General features: G+C 40.8%; 1 protein-coding gene across 1 annotated transcript in view; it reads left to right on the forward strand.

Moving 5' to 3' along the window:
- asap1b (ArfGAP with SH3 domain, ankyrin repeat and PH domain 1b) overlaps positions 1–20,076 on the forward strand; it is an 87,664-nt gene extending 67,588 nt beyond the window's left edge. The window contains exons 15-28 of the mRNA XM_080864414.1: positions 1,346–1,479; positions 1,676–1,767; positions 1,846–2,032; positions 4,193–4,278; positions 4,975–5,090; positions 5,178–5,245; positions 7,574–7,681; positions 10,473–10,701; positions 13,775–13,936; positions 15,695–15,773; positions 15,875–15,939; positions 16,027–16,586; positions 17,927–18,049; positions 18,151–20,076. Of these exons, the coding sequence (XP_080720540.1) occupies positions 1,346–1,479; positions 1,676–1,767; positions 1,846–2,032; positions 4,193–4,278; positions 4,975–5,090; positions 5,178–5,245; positions 7,574–7,681; positions 10,473–10,701; positions 13,775–13,936; positions 15,695–15,773; positions 15,875–15,939; positions 16,027–16,586; positions 17,927–18,049; positions 18,151–18,225 (2,084 nt within the window). The 3' untranslated portion in view covers positions 18,226–20,076. The remainder of the gene's footprint in view (positions 1–1,345; positions 1,480–1,675; positions 1,768–1,845; positions 2,033–4,192; positions 4,279–4,974; positions 5,091–5,177; positions 5,246–7,573; positions 7,682–10,472; positions 10,702–13,774; positions 13,937–15,694; positions 15,774–15,874; positions 15,940–16,026; positions 16,587–17,926; positions 18,050–18,150) is intronic.
- Positions 20,077–20,450: the final 374 nt, after the last annotated feature.

Raw genomic sequence — 20,450 nt, forward strand, 5'->3', positions numbered from 1 at the left:
GGTCACAGTTTAAAGCTTCCTTAATTCCCCCGGATTGCATCAGAACATCAGTCAGCAAAGTCGCTCAGTCTCTGGAGGTTTCGAGGATCTGCCACATCTCTGTGCGCGTGCGCCTTTGTGCTTTGCAGTGGTGATGCATTAATAAATAAAGTCAATGAATATAGTGGAAAAATAAGCTGTGGTTTAGCAGCTCAATCAGGGCTAGTTTATTCACAAGATGGTTGTTTTCTGTTGCAGTGATTTGAGGATATGGTACATGTGGACATGCAAAGCCTAACTGGCAGTTTATGCTTAGTGCTGTTACCCTTACGAATGGTCTGGCTTTACATGCATTTCAATGTTAATGCAGGACCACAGATATTTCCAGAAAACTGAGGGAGAGAGTGTTGCATCAGTTAGAAAAGATGAGACATTCTGTGGAGGAAGAAAAAAACCTAAGCAATCGCTTTGTTTCCTGTTTCAACTTCTTCTTTTGTGTCATCAGAGTCAAGCACGCCTCAAGCATCACTATAAATGCTTTTGTGGCGGTTTTAAAGTCACAGTGCTTGCGGCCAGTGACTAGTGCGGCAAGCATAACGCAATACAGAACAGGCATCAGTTATATAAGAAGTCAGGAAGAGCTTGAAAAGAGGCATCTGTAGCGGAGGTGGGTTGCAAAGCAGATTGCAGGGCAGCAGCAATTTAAAAAGGAAATAAAACTGCATGCTGCATGTAAGATTTGCTACATGTGGGGAGGTTTATCAGCTGAGCCCTCGATGCTGTCGGATAGGGTTGTCAAACATAAGGCCCGGCGCCCAGAATTGTCCCGGCAAAGACTCTAATCCAAACCACTAGATGGTACTGGAAAATGTGAATGAGCGCATAAAGTTTGGACTTCAAACTGTATTTTCATACATTTTACAAAATTTTTACTGATGGCTGAAGACCTACCTCATTGCTATTCATACTATACAGAAGTAATTAAGTAATAAATAAAAGTCATCTAAAGGTTTCTGTTTGTTTGGGGGTTGTTGGTTTTTTTTGTTTTTTTTTTTACACAGTATGTGCACAGTGAAAACATTGTTTTTAAAGCAGCATTTCTTTATCATTTAGAAAAACTGAGATTTATTGTTAAAATTGCACTTTTTGTATTAAAATGTCTCAGGAAATAAATACATACTTAAAATTTAGACTGGAAGAAAGGAGAGTTTCTTTGATTTGGTCAACTTAAGATCAAAGCGGGCTGTATATGTGGCCCACAATGTAAAATGAGTTTGACATCCCCACTGTAGGAGGTCAAATCACCACCTGTTTATATATCAGCCTCCTGTAGCCGTAATAACTTGTATTACACTGTTGTCTATAGACCCAAAGTGGCTGTCCACCAACCTGGGGATCCTCACCTGCATCGAGTGCTCTGGCATCCACCGAGAGATGGGAGTCCACATTTCCCGCATCCAGTCCATGGAGCTCGACAAGTTAGGAACCTCAGAACTCTTGGTGAGTCAGACAAACGGCCTGTCGAGGGAACTGATCTTATTTTCGAGGCACACCCTTCACTGTTTTCACCTGAAATATGAGGAATCATGAAAGAGTATTGTGAAGACAGGATGGAGCCAATTTTAATCTGTAAAGCTGCAGGGATACATCATATGTCTTTCTTTGGTTGCTGATGTTTCCCTTCTTTCTCCCACAGCTGGCCAAGAATGTAGGGAACAGTAGCTTCAATGAGATCATGGAGGGAAACCTCCCCTCCCCATCACCAAAGCCCACTCCCTCCAGTGACATGTAAGTTTTATATATAAACAAATCTTTATCTCTCAACTCAACTCTCTAACTTTTTTTTTTTTGACATTTTGTCCACAGGACAGTGAGGAAGGAGTTCATCAACGCCAAGTATGTGGACCACAAGTACGCGAGGAAGACGTGCACGTCTGCGGCAGCTAAAATGATCGAGTTGTTTGAGGCGGTTCAGTCCAGGGACCTGCTGGCACTTATTCAGGTCTATGCGGAGGGGGTGGAGCTTATGGAGCCGCTTCCAGAGGCAGGACCGGTGAGTCAAAGAGACATCTAAAGGTCTGATTTATCCAAAGTTAAAAACACGATAAGATAATTTTGTTTCAAACATTTTTTTTTTTATGGTGTCGAAATCAATGTCAGTAGAGGTGAATCGAAAAATAAACATTAGTGCTTTTAAAGACTGACGGTGTTAGATTTGTCCAACAGTTTTCTTAGTCTTATAGATAGATAGAACTTTATTAATCCCTTGGGTAGGTACCTCTGGGAAATTCTATAATAAGTCATGTTTTTTGAAACTTTTTAGTTATTTGTTTAACTTGAAGGAAATCTCTCTTTTATTGTGTGTCCACAGTTTAGGAACTGTAGACTATCAAAGTTTGCAGAAACCTAAATTATAGGACTTTTTATAGGTCCTACAGGGCAGAAGAGAAACTTTTTATTGGCAACAAAAGCTCTGGTGTACACAACGTACTGTTAAAGAAAAGGCTCTAAAAGTGGAACATAGCCCAGAAAATGGATCAACAATGAAGTCCAGGCTTTATTAACTATATGTTATGGAAGAAAAAAAAAGAAATACTCTTGGAGGCAAAATAGAATAATTTTCAGTCATATTTCCCTTCAACTTGCTGCCTAGGACATCTCCCCAAAGTGATGCAATGCGGAAAGAAAATGGAGAAGCGTAATCTTGTGATTATAAGAGAGTAAAACACCACATCTGCTTTGTAATAGCACTACACATAAAATTGCACGCCTAAAACAATTTGCTGAAGATCATAAAATTGTGCCTTAAAAAGTGCATCTTTACAGATGGGGACCATTTATGCCAGTAAAGCAAAACATTATATCCAACTCTGACGACACCTCGCTTCTCTGTAGCCAGCTACAGATCACACTGTCAGGTAACTCTAAGCCAAAATCAGCCACAGGGTTAAAAGTTTAAAAAGCCAGTAGAGGGTCATACAGCGAGCAGAAATCACAAATAATCAAGAAAAAAAGCACATGAATGAACCCTGTATGGAAATGGGCAGTAATTAAACCATTAAATGGCTTGAGGAGCTCAAATGAATTCAAACATGAACACTTGAAGCCAGAGCTGTCCGCTTCTCCTGACAGGACTATGCAAAAACATGCCTGGAATCATAACACGTGCAGACTGCGACGCTCAGAAGCCGCCTGGTCAGTGCTCTGTGCGTGTTCCTGCAGTGGTTTCATCCTCATGTGTGGTTTCTTCCCAGCAACACCACCGCTGCTGACACGTTCTTGCCAGCTGGTGAATTATTTGGCAGTTAGAAATGGGTGTAACAGTTGGAAAATTCTGAGTCATCCGGGTTAACTTCTCCAGCAGGTGGTGATAGCCAGCAAACCTCCACCACATTGCAGGGCATCATGTGTTTTGGGTCCACATATATTTAGATGGCGACATCTGTAGCGGCTCAGTTCATGCGTCTGTTTTTTATTTTGTGGTTCAGCTTGTTTTGGTTTTTTTTTCCCCCTCTCGCTTTTGTTCTCTTGCCTTTTTGCTGTTTTTAGGCAAAAATGAAAGTTGAATAACAAGCAGTGTCTGGTGAGGATACAGTACCGTGAACAACATGCGTGATAAGACTTAATCTGACGTAAATGGGTCAAGGTTTTATAACCCGAACACGGTCGTTCCCTAATGAAAAATTAAGTGCACAATGCTGCAGAGGAATAAAAGAGGATATCGTCTGGTGACGGAGAGTGGGGGGGTGGTGCTGCTGAACGCGCTGTGAAGTCTGACTCACCGATATCTGATCTGCTGCTGTCAGTGCATCCAAAGGGCTGCACCGTGACTTCCCACCCCCAACTCAAAACACAGACAGCGTGACAGCAGTGCGTGATTAAATCCGACCCCCTCTCAGATGCCAACAGATCCACTAAATTTAAGCGTTAGCTCCATATGTTTCGCCTTTACCTCCATCTTTAATGCTGAATCTAAAACACCACCACCTAGATCCAGCTTTGGTGCTGCAAGGCAGATGAAATAAAAGCAAGAGACTCCCAGGAATGGACAAAAGCCGGCATCAGGCCTGCAGAAGTATTATTTTTAGGAGCCATTTTGTTTACTGCAGCTTATTTAAATGCTGAAAGAGTCGCAGACAGAGAGAGAATACAGAATGGATGCTCCCCAAGATCGCCCCACTGAGTCTTTGCTGTGTTTGATGGCCCCCTGCAGGAAGCTGGAGAGACTGCACTGCATTACTCTGTACGGACTGCTGACCAGACCTCCCTGCACTTGGTGGACTTCCTCGTGCAGAACAGGTACATTTTGTTTTTTAAAGAGCTGCTAAACCTTTTAGAAAATGCAGCTGCGTGCATTCAGCTTGGCTCAGGAGGAGTGCAAAGAGCTGTTCAACTTTCATAAAAACACGCGCGAGTACTTTGGAGTAAAATTGTGTATAAAACAGCACAGCTTGGTGTAAACACTCTGTATTAAATTTGATCCGTCTGTCTGCTGCGAGTCACTTTCTGTGCTCTAGTCTAATAAAGCAGTGCAGAGGAAAAGCTTCACGCGGCTCAGCTCAGCTCAGATTCCCACAAGGCAAACAGAAATGGGTCAAGCACTTGTTCTCTGCCTTAATTTATTCCTCTCCTTTCAATTGTTTACCCACCACTGCTCCAACTGCACACAGTCTCCACTGCTGAACTGAGACCCCCTCATTAATTAAACCCATGTCTAGGACTTGTCTTTTAATATTTTTTTTTGTTGCCTTCATGGGAATTGCAGAAGATCTAAAGATTGCTACTGCGCCATTAGCTGTAGTTTGTAGTTTTTCTTGAATGATTTAATGTCTCACCTCTACTCAAGACGTCTAATGTGCTGTTTCCAATCCTCTTCTTTCATGCTAAACCTCAAAATCCTGAGCAATAACATATTAACCTAAAGCTGCACGACTGTGGAAAACACCCTCAGGCATGTGACCTCACTGCGCGAGTCTTGTTTTTTTCCTAACTCAGCGGTAACCTGGATAAGCAGACGGAGTGGGGGAACACCGCCCTGCATTACTGCTGCATGTACGAAAAGCCAGAGTGCCTCAAGTTACTCCTGAGGGGCAAGCCTGCCACCGACATCAGTGAGTCACACGCCGAGCTTCGTCCTCCAGTTAATGCCATCACCTATCAGACTCCTAACTGTTGATTGTCCGTCCTCGCCCTTTCAGCCAATCAGAATGGAGAGACGGCGCTGGACGTTGCCAGGCGACTGAGGAACACTCAGTGTGAGGAGGCAGTAAGTATAGGACCGACCAGCTGGACATCTTAGTAGATCATTAAAGGCCCAGAAACATTACACAAACCCCCCGTCCTCCCCCAAACATACACACAGCCACATAAAGGGTGTTCATCAGTTACCGGGCAGTTTAGTGAGAACACTAGATGGCAGTCAGAGGTCTCTCCAGCTGCGGGCGGTAGCAGCAGCAGAGTGGAAGTAATGGTTGATATATGTTTGTTATTAACAGTCATATGAGCAAAGAAGACAGAAAAACACTTTAAATGCTGTTTGGAATCTCTGAAAAATAAACACAGTTGGACAAATCTTTTATTGTTACAGGAAAATGTGCCTATAACAACATTTTATTTACATATTAACTAGATTTGTACTTGAATTATATCTGTGATTAAGATTATTGGCTATTAGCTCGAGCACATATAGACGATCTAAGTTATTGATCTTTGTGTCACACATAAGTCCTTATGTCCTCAGATGTAATTAGTGGTAAGCCGAGGGGACTTCAGTCTATTTCACCCGCACCTTTCCCGACAGGTAGACAGTATAAAAGGTGAAATCATCCTCTGTACTGACATCAAATCATTAATTTAGAGCCAGATAGTGTGCAGCATGTGTGTATTTTACTAGTGCGTGCCCATGCTGCAGTGTTATTTGGTCTATTTGTGGATTTGGTAAGCTGATATTTTTAATCACACTGAGAAAAGTAAAAAAAAAGTATGGAGTTATCTTGTTTATATGAATAAAGATAAATATTGGACTCGCTGTGTGATCATACACAACAAAGTGTATTTACCTCTTCGTATGATTAAGGGACCACGACCACTTATCATCCAGACACTGCCCACCGCCATATGAAGTATATAATGACAAACTGGCATGCAACACTTTGTCTGAATATGCACCCATGCAGTAGAAAGGGATTTCGTACGTTAGCTTTCTTTACAAATGTGCTTGCACATTTTTAAAAGTCTGTAACATCCTGGAAAAAAGCTGATTTGAAATCTCATCTCCACACCTTCACAGCGCATTTATAGTCAGCTGTTGATTTGACATTAAACTTGTAAATACAGTGAACTTCACTTCATAGGCTGAGTATTGATAGTGTAAATGTCACAGTTTGCAGTAATGAAAAATAATATTTTTCTCTAAATAAAATGTTTTGTTGTGAAATTAATCTGATGCGATGCTTTTATGAGGTGTTGCAGGTGCTTAAACATTACAAATGGGTCATTTTTGCCTGTTGCTAGGTGGTTGCTAGGCAAAATGATGACATCATGAGAACCTGCAGGGGCCTAAAATATATCTGTGTGCCAGTTTTAGTTGCAATCATGTAGCAGGAATTTACAAGCAAACAAATTTTCTGTGTTATGGTAGAATTTCAGGTCTGGTGCCTCAATAAAGAAGATAATTTTAATTCCAGTTATTTGTAAAAATAAATGAAAGACTGAAACATAAATAAAAATTAAATAAATAGAAACTATTATCTAAAAAAAATCATGTTGAACTGTTACTTTAGCTACGTTTTTTTCCTCTGTTTGATAAATTTGTTTAGCAGTTGTGTTGCAGTTTCATATTTCTGTGCCTTATTTTATATTTAAACAATTTTCAAAATCCCTCATATCTATTCCTCACATTTGCCCCTTTTACAAATAAATTTAATTCAATATTTTTCCTGCCCCCTCCTTTTTTAACATACCTTCTCCCCCTGAGTTAATACCATATATCTGTAAAATCTCCATCTCTATACAACCTCCAGATGTTCATGTTTGTGTCCTGTGCATCATCAGTGGCTGCAGAGAGCAGTTCAATCTCCAAGTCTCAGGGTTTTTTTAGTTTAACGATGTGCCAGACAAGAGAAAAGAAGTAAATAATAAAGCCAAATCAGTGACTGTTAGGATAATGGGTGTTATTGACTGGGTGGGCAAAGCTGTGGATTATTATTATTGAAGGTACACGTGTGGGGAAAAGTAAATAACATCTTTAAAATCTTACTGTTTGAGAAGAAAAAGAAATAATAATAATAATAATACATTTTTTAAAAACTGCTGTTGTTTTTTGTGTTCACAAACTGGATAATTACTGCCGTCTAGAAAAGAATGATGACTGATGCTCAGCACTCACTGTGGCTCTGACTCAGTCTAACCTGTGACATTAGTCTCTTTACGCTGCCTCATTATTTCTTATTGCGCTGCTTCTTCTTCCCATTCATAGTTTTTTGGGGGCTTTAATTAGCAGCCAGTTTTGATCCACCTTCTCTGTCTCGTAGCCGTAATGATCTGTTTGTGCAGAGCTGCAGTTTGAGTTAACGGATTTGTTTGTGTGTGTCAGCTCGTGCAGGCCGCAGAGGGGAAGTTCAACCCGCACATCCACGTGGAGTACGAGTGGAGCCTCCGACTGGAGGAGATGGACGAGAGCGACGACGACCTCGACGATAAGGTCTGAGCACGATGCCGAATTTAACAAGGAATCTGGTTATGAGTGAGGCTGAAGGTCAGATATGACTGTTCAGATTTCCTCTGCAGCCCACTGGCTGTCTGGCTTTGTGCTTTATTGTTGTTGTTGTCGCCTCCACATCACCAAAAAAAGAACTTCCCCATAGATTCATATATGTAGAGCACGGCTGTGAAGCTCATTTTAGTACATACGTGGGTCACATGCAGATAAATTTGACCTTAAATGAGCCAGACTGATGATAATCTATAAAGAAAACATTTTTTTGGGGTTAAGAAGTCTAAGTACATTCTGAAAATGTCCACATTTCTGGATTTCAGTATTTGGCCAACCTAAGGTCATTACACAGATATGTCATTCTAGTAAATCAGCATGGCTGGGTACCGTTCAGCCTAAGAAATTAATCTGTAAACTTTCCTAATATAAAAAAACTGCAATTTTCTGTTAATTCGAAGAAAATGTTCCATTTTTCCTGTTGAATAAAATATGAAATTGTCCACTGATTAATTTATGTTGAAAACCCACCTAAATTTGTGTGTTTTTGATGGTTTCTAGTATTTATCTTTGTGTAGTTTAAAAAAGCATTCACCGGTTCAGATCAGACTCTTTAATGACCCGGTTCTGGTCCCCGGGCCTTATGTTTGACACAAGGTTAATATAATTAGCTAAAACTAAACAAAAAACTACAAATAGATGTGAAAAACAGTTTAGCTAACTTAATAAAAATAAAAAGCAGAATTTTAGAAAAAAATAAAAGCTAAACGAAATGGCTTTGTGAAACCGGGAAAATAAAATTTTTATTATTTGTTATTTTTGTTAAAAAACTGTAATATAATTTTCCTGATGAGGTTTGATAGACGTGTTTGAGACTCTGGATGTCAACAAGATTTGAAAAGGTTCTGCGTTTTTGTTGTGCTGAACACAGAAACTCATTCAAACAAAACTAAAACTAATCATTTCCACGCAATAAAAACTACTTAGAAAATACACTATTAGAATAAATCTGGTTTGACACTCTGATGTAGAGGCTGAAGTTAACGGTGGATGCAGATGCGTCTTCCCTTTAGAGTAGGTTAAATGCACCGTGGCGTAATGCGGCATGAGTCAGGAAAACGGTTTAATGTTGTAGAAAAAAAAAGATAACTGAAGATTTGTAAGACTATAAAAATGGAGAAATAAGGCGAGCTTAAGGAAATGAGACGGAGTGTAGTGATGCTGTGTCATTTGTAGGTCAGAACAAGCAGATGTCGGGCTTTCTTCGACAGGCTTTTACGCTTTAAGCAACAGCAGGTTAGATGTAAGCTGCAAACTACTCCAGAACCATACTCATCAAACTGCTCTACTAGGGCTGTTCGATATATATCGGATGACGATATAAAAACGTCTATCGTTTCATTTTACGCTATCGTTTGTTTCGTGGTGTTGCAAAATAAACTGTTTACGGTAATATTTTTTCATCGTTTTGATGGTCACTGTAGTGGCTATATTCATTTCTTAAAGTTCTCTCTTTCTCTTATATTTAATATAACCACACTACGGACGGACAAGCGCTTGTTTTTATGCGTTGTGGTTAGCAACAACGACGGTAACAGCATCGCGTGTCCGCTTGTTTATGTTCCACATAAACCTTTCACAATAAAGCTCAAGATCCTGTTGAGACTTTTAAAAATAAACTGAATCACGTGAAAAAGCAGATTATTTACGGATGAGAAGTAAAAAAGAGCCGCCAGGTGCTAAAAAATAAACCTTAGACTCAAACGTTAGAACAGGCTTTTCCCCGCAGCACGCTGTGTAATAAATACCCAAAAAGAAAACGGTGGCTGTTACAACTTATGTCTGAAAATGTATAGTTTCATGCATCGGTTAAAACACTCGACTCCAGCTACATGACGCGCAGCTGGAAACACTTCCCGCAAGTCGAGCTGCCCAAGATTCACATAATTTACAGAAAATGTTACATTTTTGTGATTTATATCGTTATGGGACGATAGAATTCTTATATCGGGATATGAGATTTTGGTCATATCGCACAGCCCTATGCTCTACATAAAAGCTACGTTTGTGTCGGTGGTAAGCTGATATCAGCTCATAGTTCTGGCTGAGCAACATCATCTGTCAGGCTCTGCAAAGGATACCAAATGTTGTAGACTTGAGGCATTATTTTAACACTTCAGTTTGCAAGCCTGCATAGAAAAGTGACTGAAGTAGTTCATAGTGACTAAAAACCTTCTCAAAGCAACAGTTATTTGTCATCTCTGTCTTAAAAGCATTTCAAAATAAAGTGTAAAAGCTCCCTTGAACATCACCAAAAATAATACTAGAGGTTCAGCATTACTGATGGCATGTATATTTTAGTCATCTTAAAGCACAAATGTGTAATTTTTTTGTCGCAGCATCAGTTCTGTAGTATTACAGAGGAATTTTGTGATTGGTAAGTGGTTAGCCAGTGAGTATATTCTGTATAATCCTCCTTTATGACTCTTAGAATTATTTACAGTTGACAAAAAACATATTTTAATAATTATGACCTGAAACTAGCAGGTGAGCTCATAAAATCATCATGGAAATGTTTGGAAACGAGCTGAGAGGCTTTTTACCAAAAATCTAGACGTCTGCTTGTAAACAGAGGAGTCTCCACCTGCTGGCCACTGTAAAGAATGCAGGTTTGGGGCATTTCTGCATTGGGTGAAAGCTGCATCGATCTTTTATCGCGTCTATGCTCAGGTTACAGTGACTGATGTCAGCTTGGTCTCATCTGTCATGTGTCCTTCTGCAGCCCAGTCCCATCAAGAAGGACCGCTCCCCGAGGCCTCAGAGCTTCTGCCACTCCTCCAGCCTCTCACCCCACGACAAGCTCTCCCTGCCGGGCTTCATCAGCCAGAGGGACAAGCAGCAGCGTCTCTCCTACAGCGCCTTTACTAACCAGATGTACAGCGCCTCCACCGACCTCAGCTCCTCCCCGGTGGCCGACGGGCCGCCGCTGCCACCCAGGAACCAGGGCAAAGGTCAGACCTAGCTGCTCCGAGCGGCTTTGAGCCTGCATCGGTTTTCCGACCGCATTCAGTTTTATCAGGCTCTAGCTCGAATAAATTCAGGAGGTCACATTCTGCTAATATCTCCTTTTGCAAATGTCAGCCTGTGATGCAAATGGTCTAAAGGTTGTATGCATGCTCTGCTGTGGCTGATAACTGTGGAGGAAAGATGGCCTGTGGAAATGACTTTATTATGTCTGTTAATGTTTGATTATTTGCAGTCAGGATAAGGTTTGTGGGAATGCTTTGTAAATGACTTTAATGGAAAGTTCCTTCTTTGTGCTGTCAGTCAGTTTCCACACCCTGCAGTGGTATGCAATTTGTCAGCACACAGATCAGAGGGCGGGAAGCGGGTGTCATTAAGATTGCTTACACTGTAAACGTTCAGGAAAACACGGCTGTAGCAGAGGGCAAGGTGGCAAAGGAGGATACACACTTACTTAATCGTTAGCCTGGGCAAAGTATCCACAGAGTGTACTGTGGGCGTGCTGTCTCTGCAATATTGGAATTAAAAATAACACTCCTCCCCCTGTGGACCTGTACTAGCTTTCTCTGAAAACACTGCATAAGCTTAACTCTGCCAGCATCCATCTTAACAGTCATTTAATCCATCGCATAGCATTCAAATCTTATTTTTCCTAAAGCAAAGGGGTGTGAAATTTCACTTGTTTCCAGTTCAAATTAACCTCTTTCTGGTGACCCTTGGCTAAGCCTGCTTTCCACAGTAGCACAACAAGCACCCAGTGTGTAAAAAGGAGAGAAATTATTACATAAAAATGTGAGACGTTGAATCAAAATATGAATTTTTTTTAATACTATGGATACTAAATTTCACACAGAAGTAGATTACAGTATTAATCTACTTCTGCGTTTGCTTCTCCAGCAAAGATGTGTTTGCTTCTCCAGCCAACACATCTTAACAGGAATTATGCAAATTTTCAGGCCCCTGAACTCATTAGTTTCCTTAAAAATGAAATGAATTAAAGGAAAAGGGAGTTTTATCTTCTAGCATCAGTTTTAAAGGGCAATTTAAAAACCCCGTCATCTGGAAAACTACTTGAACTAAGACCTTAATTTTATTTTTTTTATTTTTTTTTTAGATATCTCTACGGTGGCTCAAAAAAAAAAGCTCACGTTAACACAGAGTGATGGATGAATTCCCTAAAATGTTTGGACGTCTGATCTCTGACAGCAGAGATGGAAACTAGAGTTCTCTCTCATTTTCACAATATGACTTTTTGAAGTCCTCAAAAGTCATTCACCCACACAGCTCAGTTAGAGGATGTGATGTAACGCCTCTCTCCCGTACAGCAGCCACAGTCTTTGGCTGTTATACATAACTATGAGCATATCACAGAAGTTCAAGCAGTGCTTGTTATTGGTTTAGTAGCTGGGGATAGTAGCTAATAGCTAATGCAGCTTTATATTAGGTATGTTTGCTCCCTTTGCTTAAGAGTACAGATGAGCGTACTAAGCTATACAAACACAATTTTTCCATTCATATTAATTTTATTATTTTTTTTCTCACATTTTTATCTTTGGAAAAGCGATGACAAATGCTCGTAGGTACCAAGTATCTTCCTCTCTTCCTCTTCCCCTCTGCGATCTGATATTTCTGTCAGTGTTGTCCCCAAAACATCATAATCAGAACTGACCGGTCGTGCTTTTGTAATGTCAGAGCTTTACGCCTGAGAAAAAATTCCTGCGCACGGGGAAATGTTGTTTTTGAAACCATAATCTTTGCTTAAACCCAGCTGAACTTTGCCCATTATGTCTAACAAACAGAAGATTAATAATTCCACATTTACTTTTGGTTTCCTGTTGGTCACAAATCCCAGTGTCACGGGTGAAAGTCCACCATAACCTTATCTATAATTAGCCTTTATCGCTTCAGCCACGTTGTAGTGTTTTTATCCTTGATCGTCACAATATGATTGGTCAGTCGGTCCAGTGTTTATGATGCTTAAGGGACAACGCCTGCGGCTGTGTCAGAGACGTCTTCTCATGTGAACTGTGCTTTGATCTTTTTAGTTCCTGTCCTCCTAAATGTCCCTGAAGAATGAGCATTAATATTTCTCACAGGTTCAGCTACCCGTAAATAACCAAAACGGCACTGGAAACAAGTCATTTTATACAAAAATAAGATTAAGAGGGAAAACATCATAGATGCATTGAGAATATCACGCTAACCCTTCATTGGCGGCGCTCTCTCTTTCTCCCTCTCTCTCAGTGGGTGCTGAAGAGCTGGCTCCCCGGGGGGCGGCTTCACACCGTTTCTCCTCTTTTTTTTTTTTCTTTTTTTTTTTGCTTTGCTTGCCACTGATAAGATTTCATCTTGTTATTTTACAGCGTGTGGGAGCAGCTCTTTTATAAGACTGACATACTGTAGATTCTCTCCCACACTCCTCATCTCGCTCTGTTTTCTTTCTCTTTTTTGTTTCTCTATTCTTTCAGCTCCACACTTGGCATTCCTTGGCTCTCATTCGCACTACGCCACACTGGCTGGCACTCGACCATACATCAGTGAATATCCTGGTTTTATGTTCTCCCTCCTTACTCGGCTGTGTGCCCCACATACAGTTGTCCCTCAGTTGTTTCTTCCTTTTACAGCTCACTTTTACGGGGTGGTGGCATTTATTTAAGTGAATAACGGCACCACATAGGCAAGCTTTTAATTATTTATTGCCTATGTGATTTATTTAAATTCTATTTTCCCACCATCCATGGGCTGTAAACTCCTAACCACAGCTGATTCCTCTCTGGCTGAGCTCTCTATTAGCTGCTTTCACCCTACTCTTCTCTGTACTGGTGACCAGTGACTGCTTTGGAGTCCCAGTAGATAAAGGCAGGCGTATTTAAAAAATAAAAGTCCCCGTCCAGACACTCCTGTGTGTATTTATATGTTCAAACAATATTGTTTTACTTGCATTAACTTGTCTCCTCCTCATTATCCTCTCCTTTATCTCCTTTACCTGTCATTTTTTTTATTTGTTTATCTTTTTGGTGGGCTTCATCACCTCATGTGTCTTATGTATCGCTCCTCCAGCTCCTCCCCCATCCGGCCCTCCCTCTTCACTCACACCAGGAGGCAGCTCCACCCTGTCCAAGAAGAGACCGCCGCCCCCCCCTCCTGGACACAAACGCACCCTGTCCGACCCACCCAGCCCACTCTCTCACAGTCCACACAGTAAAGGGGGCGTAACCGGGGGTGAGATGCAAGCACACGTTCTGTAACAGTAGGGCTGGTTTCACTCAGGCGTGTGGTTCCAGTCTGAAGATAGAAGATCACGATTCTCCAGAGAAGTTTTGTTCATTTTTTAAGTTAATTTCACTTAGGAGAGGAAAAACCGAATGTTAACTCTGCGTCCACTTCTAGGTTTTTCCAGAGCGTTTTGAGTTCATACGCTCTTACCCAGAGATTCATAGGTCATGTATCCCACCGGAGGTAGACTCCATTGAATAATTACCACCTTAAAATGTGTTTTTAAAGCTAATAAGTGGACATAGTTTAGATTTTTTTTATTTTAGCTGATTTTTTTTAGTATTTTGACTTTTGTTTATTAAGTTCCACAAACTGTTTCTTCCATTTTTGTCTCTTATGCAGTCTGAAGAGCCATAAACAGTCCCTCTACACATCCTATACATTTCTGTACAGCTGCATTTGTCGAGTAATTTGTAGTTAATATCTACTGGATGTCCAGTCCAATCCAACTTTATTTAGTAAGCACTTTTAAAAAAACAACATAGTGCTTTCAATTTAAAAGACACCAATAGAATATAAAACACTTGTTTGTTTGTTGTTTTTGTTTTTTAAAGGAAAGTAAAAACCAGTAAAACATGAAAATAACAGAAATAAAATAATTCAAGTAAGTTTTATTTTATAGCTCTAAATCACAACAGCAGTGACGTCAAGGCTCTTTATAGTATAAATATTATAGCAAAGACCCCAACAACTCCATAATCCGATGACCCCCTTTAAGCAAACACTTGGCGATAGTGGGGAGGAAAAACTCCCTTTTAACAGGAAGAAACCTCCAGCAGAAACAGCCTCAGAGAGGCCATCTGCCCCAACAGACTGGGGGAGATGGGAGAACCAAATGTTTTGTCGCTGAAAGCATTAATCCACAAAAACTTAGCATTACAGTGTAGCAACGATGCTTCAACCACTTAGACTATTTAGACTCGATGTCTCCAGCTGTTCGAGTCCACATCAAAGTATAATCGTGTCGTTAGCCTCTGGCGGGAAGTTTTTCAGTTTTCTGGTTTAGCCAGATGTTACCCGGGCCGAGCTGTTGTTTACAGTAGCAGCTAAATTTTAAAAAGCTAACAAAAGACAGATTTTGGTGGAGTTTAATCGATGATTCTGAAATTGTATTCCAGCAAATATGTTCAACCAAAGATCGCTAGATCCTGATTGGCCAACAGCATTTGGACTACAAATTGACTACAAATGGTACCAAAAATCTGTTCCTTTATCTACAGTCTGTATGTTTAAATATATACAGAGAACTTCCATATGGTTGCATTATAAACCATCTAATTCACAACTTTGTGAACATCCTCAAATCACCATTCAGAATAGCTTTAAAGTGCATATTGAGACAAATATGCTTATACAACTGTGGATTTGATTTAAAAAACAATCACATTTTACATGTGGTCATATCTTTAGGGAAATTTTTACTGTTATTGGGGCTACGTTCCCATGTCTCTCACACACGCACACTCTAAACCCAACCACTAATAAAAAGATGGTATTTAGTTGCACAACAACCCCTGTTTCCAAATAACGAGGGGCTCATGGAAAGCTCAGCCAGATGACGCCTCCCTCATTGTTTTTTTTGTTGTTTTTAACCATCACAGCATGTTGATTTATTTCCATATTTATATTAAATTAATCTCTTGGCCAGCGCTCCAATATGGTGTTAAATAATCTCGTATTGCCATCATCGATGTTAATTTTTAGGAAGCGACTCCACCCCTCCTCCGGTGACTAAGATGTCTCCTGTTTCCAACAAGTTTGAAGGCATTCCTCAACAGCAAAGGTATCAGACAGAAACTGTGTGGATGTTGAAGCCTCTTCTTTGTGAAATAGTTTTGTTTTTGTTTTTTTCAAATATAGTTATTTCACTTTTTTTTTTTCTAGCTCTACTTCAAGCAACACAAAGTCTACACTTGGTCCAAGGGTTCTTCCCAAACTACCTCAGAAAGGTACAGACGTTTGGATATTTTGTGTTTTTAGTGCAAGGAGTTGAATTAAAAAGGTATTAATGAGCCACTATGCGGTTACCTCTCCAGTGGCATTGCGTAAGATTGACACCATACACCATCCGTCTGTGGATAAGCCTAGCCTTCCTCCAGAGGTCTTCCAGAAGTCTCCGCCGCCAGCTGAAACCCCGCAGAAGGTTCCTCTGGTGGAGAGGCCTCAGCCGGGAGACCTTCCCCCAAAACCGCAGGTGTCGGAACTCCCCCCTAAACCTGGAGACCTTCCTCCGAAGCCGCAGCTCTCCGACCTCCCTCCCAAACCTCAGCTGGGTGACCTACCACCTAAACCCCAGCTCAAAGACCTCCCTCCCAAGCCTCATCTTGCAGACATCCCCCCAAAACCTGGGTCAGTCGAGTCTGCTCCCAGGCCGCTCCACGGAGAGCCAACGCCAAGGCCCCAAATACAGCCTCCACCTCCGCCTCAAACTCATCCTCAACCACAACCTCAACCGCACCCACAGCCTCAAGACTCGCCGTCACCTAATCAGCAGGCAAATATAGGGACCCCATTTCAACAGTCTGCTGAAGACACCAACGGGACCCCTGCAGGCACCCAAGAGACACCTGTGCCCCTCCCAAGGAAGATCACAACGGTATGGACTCGCATATTATTTCTAAGGGTTCCTTTTTAAAAAAGAAATAACAGTGTAAACATACACATTTTTACGTCTTTGTATATTTACTCATATATAATATTTCAGCTATCACGTATATAGATGTTAATCATTGCAAAAGTCCCTCCAGCATAGACTTTCTTAATGCAAATAATGTTAACGCAATGCAAAATTTGTTAACATCAACACACTACAAACTCCTGCATTCCTAAATGCCTGCCACTTCACAGTATATCAGGTAAACTTGCCATTGTTTTTGTCACCGTATAATCCAGACTGGACCTTGTGTCTTTTTTTCAGATTGAAAAGTACAAAAGTTACAAACCTACCTTAAGATCCTGGATGTTTTGTCCTCTGTGTCTGAGATAATTTGTAGTTTTAGAGTATAAATGGGTTGAATTCGTTCCCAGTGGAGACTGTCATTGACTCTGCCTCTGAGTGAAGCTGCTTTTATTTAATAAACTCAGTGAAAACACTCCTACACATCTTTTTATCTGTTGGTAAAACCCCAGAATATACATTTGCTCTGTCACTTCCTCTTGTTTGGTGCGAAACTTGTTGATAAACAGCATATTTGAGGTTAGGCGTGTAGGCGTTTGATACAATGTGCCAGATATGGCATGGACTTAATTTACAACGCCTGCATTTACATATGCAAAGATAACTATTAGAGTTTGCATGAACATGAGATAAAATGTACAGCCGTGGTGTGTTTTCCACTAAATCAGCTGGATTGCTCTATGCCAGTACATGACTATCGGATATAAAAGAAGCACCACTTGACACCTATGCGACATGTCTTTGTAAACTGTTCCTGTCTTCAAAGGTTTGTTCAGATCTCACCAGATGCTCGGGGGACATTTCAGTCTTACAACAAAAACATGGTTACTCTTAAAAAATATCTGTTTTATTGTGTTAAATGTGTCTGGACACATTGTGTTATACTAAATTTAAATACATCTCCGTTATTATTAATAAATGGAGTAAACCCTGCAGGCTAGTTAATTAACACGCCTCACTACTACTCGTCATATTCCAGAGACGCCATCCCAATATGTGGAGAGCGGTCACCTTGGGTCAGCGCTGTCCCCGACACCATTAAAGTTAAAGTAAATTTAAATATAGCATCCCAGATACGAACTTCGCAGACAGACTTTTTATTTCATCATCACTCCCCATTTTTTCGGTGTAACATATTTGTGGGGAGTGATGATGTCGAAGCCTAGATGGCAAACTCTAAATGCGTAATGGTGCTGTTATGAATCGCACAAAGCCAGAGTGGTCGGACTGAACTGGTTTTGCTGTTTGTTTCTGTCCAGGGGAAGAACAAAGCCCGGCGGGTGAAGACGATCTACGACTGCCAGGCTGACAATGATGACGAACTGACATTTGTTGAAGGAGAGGTGATTATAGTAACAGGGGAAGAGGACCAGGAGTGGTGGGTGAGTGTGGCCTAAGCGTATCTTGTACCTTTTGAACATCTCGCAGTTTAAACTAATAGAAAAAAACAAAATCACACAATATTCCTTTGCTTTGCCTCCAGATCGGGCACATTGAAGGAGATCCGGAAAGAAAAGGAGTATTCCCCATGTCTTTTGTGCACATCCTGAGTGACTGACAGCCAGAAAGACTTGCACTACACCTCTGTCCCTAAATTGGGAGGTCCTGTAAATAGCTCTCATAACACCTCTTGTCACAAGACAAGTGTCCTAAAGAAGAAAAAAAACAACAACACACCAAGAAGAAACCCCACGAAGGCTCATCTAGCCATGGATGCCTCATCCATGCTGTACAAAGAATGTGTGTATTCTTCCTCTACCAGTATTATCTTAACCCTATAGCACGGCTGTGACGAAGCCACTCTCAAAACCCTAGCACTTACCTTAAAGTCTATGTTTATGCTGTTACTGTGTATATATGTATGTAAATATATATATTTGTGTGTGAGTGTACATACATGTTTTATTGTACAAAACATGTACCATTGCTCTCTGCCTGTCAGATTAAGCATCAGGGTGGTAGAGTTTGAATTTTATCTGTATTGATTTTACCGGCCCTCAAATAACTATCTGCTCATATTTCTGGGAAAAGGACAAATATGAAATGGAATGTGAAATAGGTCATGTCATTGTTTGTCTTGCATCCCTGTTTACCACCACAATTGACTGAAGAGGCAGGAAGTCTCCCACTGACTCTTCCCGAGATGGAAGAAAGAGAAAAAAAAAAAGTCATTTAATGTACTCTTTGTTCTTGCTTGCTTTGTGTGTACTCGTATTATGGTTGTTTTACAGTTTACCTGCTGCTACTGTGTGGTGGAATATCAACGCCTGTGGTTCACTGTAGGTCACTAATTTACTCCTTGTTACACTGTTCACTGTATGTATGCTCTGTGTGTGAACTCAACACCATCTCCACAGTCCTTTGACCTTTTTTCTGTGCATGGTGTAACAATGACTGGAAATGAGTGGAGTGCTGCGTTCGACGACGCTCACCTCAGGGTTTGAAGAGCCACTATTAATATAAAGCAGGACTGCGCAAAATGTATCCTGTTGTTAAAAGCCACTATTAATGACAAGTACGGGAAACTCCAGAGGACATCTTAGCAATAACTTGATTTTTCTGACAGGCTAGAAGTCTCACAACAACCTGTGTTCACAGTTCAGTGTCTTGTAAAACCTCATGAGCTTGAATTTTTTTTCTTTTTAGTTTGAGTCATGTGATATCATTCTGTTACTGGATTCAGTCGTAGGCAGTATAAAAGACGGACGAAGATGGCCGCCGGTTTTGGACTGTATTTTTCAAGCTTCGGCGCTGTTTTAGTCAGTGCCATGTTGGCTTCTCAAAGCCAGAAGTTACCTTATATGGCACACTGCGTTCATAAACAGTATGGGTGTGCTGAGTAACACACTAACGATAATAATACTAGAATTTAACTCGGCAAAATGGAAGGAGAAGCTTCTTGGATGGTCTCTACCACACAGCAAACTGATATTGAGATCTATTAAAAATGCTCTGAAAGGCACCAACGGCACAAAGTGGACGAGGCCTAGCAGACAACAATTGGGATGCCTTTCAATCTATGTGGTCACACCCCTTACTTATATACCTAGATGGATGAGTTTTTGAAAGAAACTACCCCCGAGACCAAAAATGTTTTTGTTTTTCTACCAGGCTGTAAACATGCTTAATGCTGTCAAGTTATTTTAACATGGGAGTCTACTCCCTTCTGGAGCCAGCCTCAAGTGGCCACCAGAGGAACTGCAGTTTCCCTGCTGGCTTAGTTTCAGCTCCAGCAGTTGCCCCTTGGATTTAGTACATTTCCAGGTTTACCTGTGAACCAGAGATGTCTTTTTAGACGAGGTGGACTTTAGAGAGCCGATGTATTTTCACCTGGTCCACACCAACCTGCAGTTCTTCCCATGTTAAGGAACAAACCCATCAACCCATTGTATCATTAAAAGTGCTGTATTTAAACCTTAAGCCTGGTCTTTTATTTGGTCGCCATGTAGTTTTGAGGTCTTTACGGCTTTAAGCCAAGCAAGCCAAGTTGCTGTTGATGTTAAGCTGGAGAAATTTGGGATTTCTCTGGAATTTTAGTTTTGGGGTTACTCAGATAAAAATTGGCAACTTGTGTAAACGCCATCTATTGTTTCTATATTAAACTTTCACTGCTAATGTTAAATGTACATAAATATGCTGTTGCTTAGAAGCTGGCGTTTTACTAGCTTAGCATTGAACTGATTTGAGTTCTCAAAGTGTATTTCAGCATGCAGTATAAAGCACAATTGCAATACAGTGGTGTATATTCGATTCAGGCTTAAACTACTTACGAGGTTTTCTGTT

The sequence above is a fragment of the Rhamphochromis sp. 'chilingali' genome (assembly GCF_963969265.1).
Source record: "Rhamphochromis sp. 'chilingali' genome assembly, chromosome: 18".
In the NCBI taxonomy this organism is placed as follows: domain Eukaryota; kingdom Metazoa; phylum Chordata; class Actinopteri; order Cichliformes; family Cichlidae; genus Rhamphochromis; species Rhamphochromis sp. 'chilingali'.